Raw genomic sequence first — 12,027 nt, 5'->3', positions numbered from 1 at the left:
GCTGGATGGGTGGGAGTTTGTAAAAGAGGCTGATGAAGAAGTGCAGCACTCTTTTCTAACTTAAGTGGCTTGAAAAAGAAGGAGGGAGAAAACAGACGGAGAGAGAAGGAACATATGTAGGAAGGAGAGAAAAAAAAGAGAAGGAAAAATAGCATTGAGACAGATAATATAAAGTCAGATTTGCCCTTAAGCTCCTGCTATTTTAGCCCTACCAAAAAGATATTACATAGCTGCACCAAAGAAGAAAAAAAATTCCACAGCCACAGAGCTAATGAAGCATGGTGTCCTCTGTGCCCTGCTTTTTTTGTTTAATCTTGCTTTTTCCTACTTCATATCCCTGGGACCCTGTCAGCTGGCCAGAAGGGGTATATACTGCTGCTGAGATGTGTGCAGGAGGTGCACTGGGTGTCTGAGTAGTAGTGGCTCTGTATTTTCTCCTCAGGAAACACCCTAGTCTGGTCTGTTATGTCTAGCTGCTGATATTCAGAAGCCTTTGTAGATGTTATTCTTTTAGATATTTCTACACACCTTGAAATTTTGATGGAGGTCATTAATAGATTAAAAAGTCATTTGCAGGAGGTAGGAGGGCAACAATGCTGTCACATAAACATTTTTTTTCATTAGAAAGCCAAAACTAAATGATAGAGCTCGTTCAGGTTTGGTTAACGAAGAGCAATTTAATACGAAGCAGACTCTGCTGGTGTCATTACATCTGCTCCTGTTTTTTTTTTTCCTGACATTACTGCATTAGTAAAAAATTATGTTTTTAACTGAGACAGCGATATCAACAAAATTTTTTATTAGCTCATTTGGGTACTGGAATTTTCCTTTCCAGATACTCTGAAGCCTGACGGTTTTAACTTGCAAGGAGGTTACAGTATAGATGTTGCAATACTGTTTTGTGTGGTGTCTAGACTAACAATCAACCTATTTATTTTTATTTTTTAAAAGCTGATTGTGTGTGTGTATGTGTGATTGTGGTAGGTGTGAAATGTCATGACTTCCATCATGATTTGTCTCTATCAGTGACAGAGGGAAGCTATTGTGGTGTTGGTAAGCATAGATGGATTTTTGTATACAAATTTCAGTTCATCATATGGAATGTGGAAGGATCATGGCTATTTGTTCTTAGTTTGGAGGTTTGTCAGATATGACCTGAGTGCTTTTCTTTATCAGGAGTAGTGGTTGTGGATGAGTTGCACATGTTGGGAGACTCTCATCGAGGATACCTGCTGGAACTCCTCCTGACCAAAGTGAGATATGTTACAGAGAAGATAGCAAAAAAGTGAGTAGACTGAGATGTTTATCTTTTAATGCTAAATAGTTGATGACTCTAAATATTTGTTCTCTGTGTGAATGGAAATTTGGGTTAGTTCCAAGGTTTTTATGAGAGTGATGACTTTGACTATTTTGTTTATTAAGATCTCATCATAGCACTTTTCAATGGCCTGCCATTTTAGTTAAACCATGAGGAAAAGAGGGTTTTCAATTTGTGTGCTACCATGGGATTTATCCTTTCAGGAAAAGAAGTAAGGCTGAAGCTTAAATTTACTTCTTTAGCCGATTTTTTTAAAAACAGTTTAGCTAGCAGATGTGCCTTGCCTAATTTTTCAGTGCTTCATGAAATGGTGTAATTATCCTACTGGAATTCTCTGGTGTGATGGAAGAGTGGGCATACTGTTAACTTGTGCATGGTGAATTGATCAGAAGGCTTAGAGGATATGTCTCTAGTCTGCTTAGTTAGCACTGCTCAGGGTGAGCTCTGCTTTTGCTTGTAATGTGTGATAGCCTAGTGGTTGCATGTTTTCTTGCCTTTAGCACAATTGGTTCGACACTGGGGAATAGATAAGATGTTTGAGAAGACCTCTAGAAGCTTTTAAGAATTCAGTGTCTAGATCCTCATCACCAAACTGTTCAGCTGCTCCATAGTGCCCAAAGACAGAAAAAAGGAAATGGAGGAGGTGATGTAACCTTCTTAATCCTTATTGGTGGTGCTGAGAGAAGAGTCAAAATCAATGGTTTCCTTAGCATAAACTGACAGATTTTGCCAGTTTTCTTTGCTTCTTCTTGTCTTTTGCGTTGTACCAGTGCTGGGCTAAGCAGAGACTATCTATTTAGTTATGGAGGAGTGGCCATTTCTATACTGTCTCTCCACTGGACATTTCATCCAGTATTTCCCATTGTGATTTCCAGGAGCCAGCAGCATTCTTGGTCTAATCATATCTGACTTCTTGTCTTCTCCCCATAAATCCTGAAAGCCAGTACATTTTGGAGCAGTGTGAATGACTTTGCTGCTTCTTTTCTCTTGGTTTATCAGGTAGCTGCAGCACATGTGCAGGCCCACCCTCTGCTTTGCTCCCTTACATTGAGGAAGCAGGAAGGAGAAAATGCTAGGGGAAAAAAGTACAGGTGTATCAAGGAATGTTTCTGGGAAGACACAGTGTTTCAGCCTTCACCTTGCAGGCATTCTCTATCTTTGTCAGGATCGAGGTGACAGTGGTACACTGTAACATTTCCTGATATGAAGGAAGTGGGTGCTGTTTTTGTTTTGAAATCCACTGGATTCCTGGAACTGAAGACCAGATTTTCTCTCAAATGTCCTTCCAAGTCTGTGTTTTGGGATTTTTTCCCCTCTCTGTTATTTAATGAGCTTATATAAAGTTTTTAAACGCTGTCCACTCTGGCCAGTTAACTGAATGATCAGTGCCTGTTCCATTGGCATACAAGCTGTGTCTTCACAGCAAGAAAATGTTCTCAAGATGGCCATTGCCTGTGTGGGTGTCTGTGCTTTTCCACCAGGCTTTTCCAGACTCAGCCAAAATTCTGCAGCAGATTTTTCTCCTCCTTAGTCAAATACTGAGTTGTAGAGCTGGAACTTTTTTAATCCCTGGAGGTCAAAAGCTGTGTTAGGGAGGAAAAAGTTGTGTTTGTAGGGACAAAAATCTGTAACCTTAATGGTGAAGCTGTACTAGCAAATGCTTAAAGAGCTTGGTAACAGGGAGTCTGCCTCTTGCTAACTTTCTTATATCTGTCTCATCAGTGACTGGCTTTTTATACTACAGCTTCTGGGTAATCTTGTTTTCTCTCTCTTGTCTTTGCCAGGATTACCAGGGTTTTCTAAGAAAATTCAGGTTATTTCTGAGCTCACAGTGATTTGTCAGATCTTTTTAATGTCTTGATTTGTAGCTCAACGCAATGCAAATGAGTACTTTTCAAACACAAGCTTAGAAGCGTAAAAAAGCTCCCTATTATGTGGATGTAAAATCCTGAATTAAAATCTAAATTTGGGTATTTAAATTAACAATGTTGTCAGGTTTGTTAGGAGTCCATTACTTCTCACTGTCTTTAGTGAAAGCTGCTGTTCAGCATTTTAGGAACAGAAGTTACTTGCTTTTTTGCTATACTTAGGGCTTTGTTTTCCAGATCTAGAAAAACATTAGTCTAATATTATTTGTCCTGAAATGGAAACAAATAGAAGTGTTTTAATTCAGGTATTTAAGCTTAGAAAGACTGCAGTGGAGATTGAGCCATTTCTCTATTTCCATGTTTTTGTTATTGGCAAAGAACTAGTTGATCTTTGTATTTGTTTTCAGTCTCTCCTAATATGCAGTTTATAGCTGTTGGCTACCTAAAGAAGGTAAGGGTTTAAGTTCAAATTGATTAAAAGCTGAATTATCTTGTTATCAGTGCATAAATGTACATGTTTTCTAAGAGTAGAGTATTGCTTCTTTCTTTGTCAAGAAGTTGAAAATTGAGCATTTGGCAGGCTGGAAGGAAGTAGATCGAACTGGTTTTTCTGAATTCCATTTTCCAGAACAGTAGCCTGTGTTGTCATTAACTTTCATGTTCTTTTCACTGCTTCCAGACACACAAAGAGCACCAGTCCTGGTTTTGGTGGGATACAGATAGTAGGCATGAGTGCTACTCTCCCTAACCTGGGGCTCCTGGCCTCCTGGTTAGATGCAGAGTTGTACTGTACGGATTTCCGCCCTGTGCCCCTCAAGGAGTGGGTGAAAATTGGCAGCAACATATATGATTCCTCCATGAATTTAGTGCGAGAATTCCAGCCCAAGCTGCAACTGAAGGTAACAAAACTCTGAGCAGTGGCTTTGGGATAACGCCTTTTGCAGTGCTAAAGTTAAAAAGACAGCTCCTGGTATATTTTATATTTATTTTTAAATAGATGACATTCATAGCTTCATTGTTTACTTTGTAGAGTCATGGTGAAACTGAGAATAAAATTAATATTTTTTGCCTTATATTGACTTAAATTAAAAAAAAACTTCAAAATGCACACTCATGAAGGTTTGGAAGAGTCTCAAATCTGACTTGAAAACAAAGTTGACTTTGAAGTTATGTTTCTGAGTGCTTGACAGGTATAAAGAGTTTGATTCTCTTCTTACCACCACTCTATCTTGTGTCTGAAAATCTACTTCCCTTTCATAAATGCAGGTAAGTATTTTCTGCTTAGGTCAAGGAATTTGCATTTATAATTGGGAGAAAGTATTTGTATTAAAATCTGGTATTGATCCTGCTTATGTTAAACTGCTAAATGATCTAATTTTGACACTGATTAGAAGGCAGATGTCCATCCTATTCTTCTGAATCTGTTTTCAGTAGTTAGTCCTTTTGCATGCTTGAAAAGGATACAGAAACTTAGGGGTAACATACTATAATGTTACCCCTAACAAGTGGGTAGGAACGGAAAATTTGAGCTCTCTACTTGTAGATCCTTTTCTGTGGAGTCTTTGAAGGCTGAATTCTCTCTCCAGTCCTTTCAACCGCTCTCTGTAATACTAGTGTAGTAGTTGGGCAGTATGGGCTGAATGGCAGCCATATTTTGGAATGCTTTGCACTCCGTTCTTGCTGTGCACAGACATTATCTTGTCAGTAGCATGGTGACACAGCAAAGAAAAAGTATCCTGGAAAAAAGAGGAAATGTTTTTCACTAGAGCATTAGGAAGTTAGCTTTTATGTGGTCATATTGAGAAGGTGATGTTGCATTTTAATATTTTTGAGATGGTTGCTTTGGATAGTTACTAAATTAAGTGAGAGAACTAAACTAGGCTTATGACTCAACGGTTTAAAGGAGTTGGCTTATTTTATAAGACTGGGGGATCTTGGGCTTGAAGTCTATCGCTGGACCTTCAGACTTCTGTGCCTCAAACTGAACCAATAAAAGGGAACTTGATGACTTCATCACTTCAGCTGAATTTGACTAAATTCTTGTGGAGAAGTTCCTGCCATTACTGCCCTGTTTTCATTTGCATTTTGGTGGTTTTTATTTCTTGCTGTACACCTACATTTTTCTTGTCCTCCTTTGGCCTAGTTGCTACAAGAGAATCTGGCATAACCAAGCACAACAGATCAGTTGCAGGGACTCTCTTAGGATCTTAAAACCAAAAAAGCAAGCAGTAAGCAGCAGGTTTTTGCATGAACATCTGTATAAGGATTATCCCTAAAAGCCTTCCACATTGCTCTGAACACTTGCAGTCTTTGGTCAGCAGTGCTTGCTGAGTGCATCTTATTGGGGTTGATTGCTGCATGTCATGCTTTTGTTGAGACATCCAAGTTAACAAATGTTCCCTAGTTAAAGTAGAGGGGTTTTCCTCTGGGGCTCTTCCTAGTTCTTCCCACTGCTGTTAGCCATGATGTGGAGGTTGCAGTAATTTATTTGTGCACTGTGTAGCCTTCATTCAGATAGAGTTCTGAAAGCAAGACATTACATGTGTTCATGAGTAGGTCTAGAACTGCCCTCAACAATGTGGTCATACAAGTGTTTGAACTTCATAAAGCAAGACAGAAACTAAGATAATAGTGCTCCGTGTTCGTTTGCTTCTCTTTCTGACTGGAAGTAGAAGATTCCTACTGGGATACAGAAGGACGGCTTTACAAACCTCATTAATCTGAGAGTGCACTGAAAATATTTTATCTCTATTCAGGGAGACGAAGATCATATTGTGAGCCTGTGTTATGAGACTGTTTGTGGTGGCCATTCAGTCCTGCTCTTCTGTCCATCCAAGAACTGGTGTGAGAAGCTGGCAGACATCATTGCCAGGGAGTTCTGCAGTTTGCAACAAACTGAGAGTAAGGGAAAAGTACTTAATAATAGACTAAAGTATGCATAGTGTCTTTAATGAAAATTAATTTTGGTAGGAACTATGAAAATACATTTTCTCTCAAGGTTCTGCAAAACACTCAGCCCTTGCCCCAGTTGATGTGGACAGAGAAGGGATCAATGAGGTCCTGGATCAGTTAAAGCGTTCGATTTCAGGCCTGGATTCTGTGCTCCAGCGCACTTTGCCATGGGGAGTGGCGTTTCATCATGCAGGTATTCCTGAATATCTTGGTCTTGAATTCAATAATGGTTAAGTCATATGGGTTCTTTTTGCTGCAGGTATCAGCAATTTATCAGATGCTTTTTAAAGCATTTTGTAGCTTATGACTAAATGAGCTTTGAGAATCCCACAGTTGCAGGAAAATTTGAAATTCTTTTTTTGTGGCTGAAGATTCTAATTCAAAAATTGCTTTGCTAAATGTTCTCTCTGTTGTGTTGGATAACAGCAATTCTGGAATTCAACTTCCCTGATCTTTTCTTTGTGAAATACCTGGCAAAGTAACTGATTTGCAGCTCCAGCATTTTCAAGTTTTTCCTAAAGTTGCCAGAGTATTTCAGAGCAATTCTGCTCAGCTTAATATTGAAATAAATGAGTGAATAGAGGCAGTATAACAAAGGAAATAAATAAAAGGAGCATGTGTTTTGAACACTTCTGCTTAGATTTTTTATTTTTTACTTAGGTAGGTAATAGGGTATGTCACCTATTGATTCACTGAGAGAAAAGACTGACTGGGAGAGATAGCAGTAGCTATGGCATTAATTATGTAGGAGGAATAATTCCAAATGCTTATAGAATTTGTATTTCTTATAAAATTGGCCTGAAGCCCTGAAGATAATGTTGAAAGATACATACTACACCTGTAATGGGAATAACAAAGAAAGAATCCAGGCTTAGGATATCAGATTAGTAAATCCTAGTTCCCTACTGTTTTCTCATTTTCATTTTATTTCTTTATGTATTTACTTGCAATGCTTGTAAATATGCAGTAAGTAGTTCATCTTGCTACAATGTGTAAAAGCACCTCAGAAAAGCTTTTTATTACTATCAGTTGGATAATAAAAACTTAATGGCAAAATTTCACTTGGCTTACCAGTCAGAAGAAGTTAACTAGGGTAGTGTTGTAAGTTTAGTTCCTAACACTGAATGGTGAATGTTCTTTAAGTTTGTTCTTCCCTTGCTGAACAGCAATACTTTTAGCTCTTAAATTCAGTCTCACCATCACAAGGGTCACTAAAAGCCACATCTCCTCAGGTCTGACGTTCGACGAGCGGGACATCATAGAGGGAGCCTTTCGGCAGGGCCTGATCCGAATCCTGGCAGCCACCTCCACGCTCTCGTCGGGAGTGAACCTTCCCGCGCGCCGCGTCATCATCCGGACACCCACCTTCGGTGGCAGACTGCTGGACATCCTCACCTACAAGCAGATGGCTGGAAGAGCTGGCAGGAAAGGAATAGACACAGAGGGTAAGCAGAGTCTTTGACATTCTATTGAAGTGGTGTTAAGCTGATTAAATCCACGGCAGTACTTTGCAATTAGGGACTAACCATGATTAATTCCTTCAGTATTCTGTATGATTATATTAATCAAGATGAATTTGTTTGGTATTAATTTGTTTGGTATTAATGGAGTAAAAGTTGTAATTCCCAGGGGATTGTTTTCACTGCCTAAGACTGATTTTACTATTTGTATGTCGGTTACTTCAGGAACAGGCTATTTTCTCCTTTGAATTCTTGTTAGCTTCTAAGGCTGTGTTACTCCTTTGCCTTAATTCGGTGATCCATGGTCAGTTGGACTAGAGTGTTTAGAGTTTCAGTGAGAAAATTGGCAGTAAACTCTCATTGGACAGGCCTGAAATGTAAGAAATGCATTTAAAGTCTGCAACCTTAATTTGACAAACTTCTGTTGTCTGAAATTATGATTTAGTTTTTTTAGATTTATTAAACTTCTGCTAAACTTAGCCATCAATTTTATGGATCTTGAAAGTAGTAATGAGACAGAGGGAAATACGAACAAGTAGTTAATATATAACTAGATAACATGGCACCTTCTTGCATACAGTGGCATGCATGTTTGATGTTCAACAAAATAATCCCGCCTGTTATTTTATTTTGCAATGGAAATTTATCTTTGTGGATAATGTTTGCAGAAAGCCACATTATACAAGTATAAACACAATAGAGAATAAGAAGTTCAACAGATGTGGGAAGTGAGATTTCCCCTCCTGATTGTTTGATTGGTGCTTACTGGACCCCTATGTAAGCAGACTGTTCTTACATTTAGCTTTCTATTTTTGCCCGAGTAACATAGCAACAGAGCATTTTATGACCTATATCTCTGCGAGCTCTCCCTATGCATTCAAGGAAAGGGCAGCTGCATGCTGGATTTCGAAATTTTTCAGACTTTCTCATTTGACTGTAGCTGGCAGGTGTAAAATTACATTATTTCTTGATATTTCTTCTTTTTCTCCTTCCAGTTACAATAATTAGTACCCTTTTTGACAGTTCTGATGTGACTGTGTTGTGCACTGTAAGCAGTTGGATTTTATGCAGATGAGCTTCGTGACTGTACAATTTTTTTCTGCTCCACGGAGTCTTGTGGATGAGAACATAAAACTGTGTTGCCAGCTGCTACTCTGTTACAGAGTAAGGATACTGGAGGAACAGCAACTTCAGCTGGAAAAAATGCCTTACGTGGATATGAAATTTAGCTGACGGAGAGAAGATACATGCTTTTGGGTTAACTTCCTCCTCCTTCTCTCCCAGCATTGTAGCTTTGGATTGTCTTACATTTTGGTTTTTTAATTAATTTCTCTTGATTTGATGGAAATTAAAAAAATATAATTTTGGAGAGTGAAATTTGTTTCTTTGTGCATTCATTTATCAAAACTACCATTTTTCGAAGGAGAAATAGGTAAAGCTGAACAAAACCTAGAATTTAGTAGGGCCTTTGTTGGTTTTAATGGAGTTTTATGCATAGATATCCAGAGTCTTCTGGTGTTTGTCTAGTCTGATGCTAACCTGGACCTCCCCTAGTATCTGAAATGTTCAATAATGGGTATTGGAACAGCTCAGTTCCTTTTTTAAAATTTATTGTTTACTAGATTGTAATTATTAGCTTTAAATTATCAGCGGCATCTTGGGAAAGAATATCCCCTAAGTCTTGTAAAACTGTCAGATAATATAGAGCCAAGTGGATACCCATCTTCTGTTGGACTTTCTTTTAGATACATCACTCTGAAGGAGTGAAAGAAAAATTTTCAGATGAAATTTCAGGTCACATCAGAACCCAAATACAAACTGAATTAGATGTTCTTTATTGCTAAAATAAAAATAAGCTTTTCTTTCACAAAACAATGCTTTACATTGTTTACATTAAACAGGCAGTTTATCTTACCTACTCCCCAGTTCTGTTAAAAGTATGTGATTGACAGATACCAGAAGTTTCACCTGTCAGGATAAGCAAAAGAAAATGCAAGACACATCCTCTGAGCATAATTTCATCCTGTAGTTAATTGATGTAATTATGTTTAAGCTGTATTTCGTTACTTGCTTACACTGCATTTATTTATTCTGTCCATTAAATTTAAGTGCTGTTGTGTTTCCATTACCTCTGGATTTGCTAATTACTGTAGCATTTCCACAGCTACAGTTTTATCCTAAGTTAACATTCCTAGGATCATACTAAGATACCCACTACCAAAATAACCTTATGTCCAGACTGCATGCATTTACATCTTAACAAGTTATCATAAATCTGTCATGATCTTTACTGTACAGCTAATCCAAAACTAATGTTCTTCTCTTAGTCAAAGCCAAACATGTTTTTTCTATAATTAATTTATCTGGTGCCAGTTGGCAAAGCTTGCATCTAGCTAAGGTTTTCCACTTATCCAGTTTCTCTCTGATACTTTGTGGAAAAAATATCATTTATGTGACCACTGCATTTTCCATGGCTAAGCTGAACTATGGTCTTATTAAAGGAATTTACCCATTATTTTAATTTTTCTTTCATGGCTCTGGGACTTTTTTGTCTCCCACAGAGTTTCAGTAGTTAAAGGTGAACTGAACAATGTCTGACAGAGAATTTTAAGGTAGCATATATTGAGATGTACTTTTGGTGGAAACCATGCAGGATACATATGTGTATGTATGTATAAATGCATATATGAAAGTTCAGAGGATGCATAGTTACTTAGATCAGTAATTGTGGATTTCTGAATCAGTTATTTCTGGAGTGAAATCTTGTTGACTTAATGCAAACTGTCAAAATACCGGGCAGTTTTTATGCTTTCTTCTTGTCTTTGAGAATTTTTTCAGTTTATTAATGTAATGAGAAAGTCAATTTGATGCCACTGTATATTCTAGTTTCAGTCTAGAACAAGAAGCAAGAGTAGTTCAGCAGCAAAGCAGATGCACGGAGAGGCTGTGGAATCTCCTTAGGTGATTTGGCAAGATCCAGAAGCTTGTTCTGCCTTAGTTCTGATGTACTATGCATCTGAGCAGTTCAATTCACATGCAGTGCTTAAGGTTGCATATTTTTTCTCTTTGTTACCCAACTTTTTTGAAAATACTTAGTTTTCCATTCCAATAATACTTCCTTGGTGAAATGTGTGCGGCTGTTATAGTGCTAAGATGCAGTACTAAGGTAATTGTTTTTGTGTTTGTTTTGTTTTTCATTTCTTCTCCAATAGGTGAGAGCATTTTAGTCTGCAAGCCCTCAGAGAGATCAAAAGCTGTTGCTCTACTTCAGGGATCTCTCAAGCCTGTTTGCAGCTGTTTGCTTAGAAGTGAAGGGGAAGGTGTTGCTTCTAGCATGAAAAGAGCAATACTTGAGGTATCAGAGAGGGATTAGAATTGTGCTTCTACCCTTGTAGGATGGTTTCTTTTGTGACACCATCAAATGTTTTCTGTGCACGTCTTTTTCATGTGTTTCCTCCTTTATCAATCCAGTCATCTTATTTGGGTCTGCCAACTTGCCTCAGTATTGAGCATTTTGTCTAGGATGTTTTTCTGCTTGCTACAGATTGGGATATGAGCAGTCAAAGAAGCTTTGCTGTTGCATTTAGATGTACCCAAGCAGCAGGCAGAACTAAGTGTAACTCTTAAACTTTAGGTGTGACCTGCCATTCTTAGCTGGATCATGCTTGTACATTACTGATCCTAGAAGCTTTGTGGGCTGAATTGGGCGATAATGGCATTTGTGGAACCTTGTAGGGTCTCTTATTTACCCCCTCAACTTACCTACCTCTTCTGCATAGGAATGATTGAAATTTTGTGAATACAAAATGGGATGGTACCCAATTTGATTTCTCTTCTGTAGGACTCCTATTGGAGTAGAAAGGACCAAAAGGACTTTATTCCACATAGATGATTTTTAGGTCCCTTTCCAAAAGCAGCTTTTGGGCTTGAACTTTCATTAGATTAGAAAAATAAATTTTATTCTTCAAATAAAATTTATTTGCTATACTTTTACTGCATTTTGCAAACTTTGTGGTGCTTAGAACTTGCTTGTACTTCCACAGATTTTGAATTTTAGCAGACCAATGGAATTTCTAAATGTATTTTTCTACATAAGAGCTATCTAAAAGAACAGGGTTCCTTTAAAGCAAAGCCAAGAAAGGTAAGCAAAATCACTCTCAGCATTCATATTTATTAAGAGAAACTGTCACCATGCTCAGTAGCCTTACAAGAACTCCACCTTCATGGTTTGCTTTTTGTATTCACAAAATTTCAGTTTGTGTTCTAACATATTTTAATATTTCACAGTGTTGGCTAAGAAAAATGCCTCAGGCTAGTCTCAAATCTAAATTGCTGCTATGTGTATGTCCACTCGCAAAATAAGATTTTCAAATCATTATTTTCTATAGCTTAGTCCTCTTACTTCTACCCAAGATGACTGACTTCTTGC

At 37.9% G+C, this 12,027-nt stretch overlaps 1 protein-coding gene across 1 annotated transcript in view; it reads left to right on the top strand.

The window, feature by feature from the left end:
- POLQ (DNA polymerase theta) overlaps positions 1–12,027 on the top strand; it is a 57,402-nt gene that overhangs the window by 9,433 nt on the left and 35,942 nt on the right. Inside the window, exons 5-10 of the mRNA XM_079305241.1 lie at positions 1,177–1,285; positions 3,866–4,085; positions 5,943–6,087; positions 6,185–6,331; positions 7,371–7,583; positions 10,811–10,953. Coding sequence (XP_079161367.1) covers positions 1,177–1,285; positions 3,866–4,085; positions 5,943–6,087; positions 6,185–6,331; positions 7,371–7,583; positions 10,811–10,953 — 977 coding nt within the window. The remainder of the gene's footprint in view (positions 1–1,176; positions 1,286–3,865; positions 4,086–5,942; positions 6,088–6,184; positions 6,332–7,370; positions 7,584–10,810; positions 10,954–12,027) is intronic.

The sequence above is a fragment of the Erithacus rubecula genome (assembly GCF_903797595.1).
Source record: "Erithacus rubecula genome assembly, chromosome: 1".
NCBI lineage: Eukaryota > Metazoa > Chordata > Aves > Passeriformes > Muscicapidae > Erithacus > Erithacus rubecula.
The sequence above is the reverse complement of the archived record's forward strand: the minus strand, read 5'-3'. Positions and strand labels throughout refer to the sequence as shown.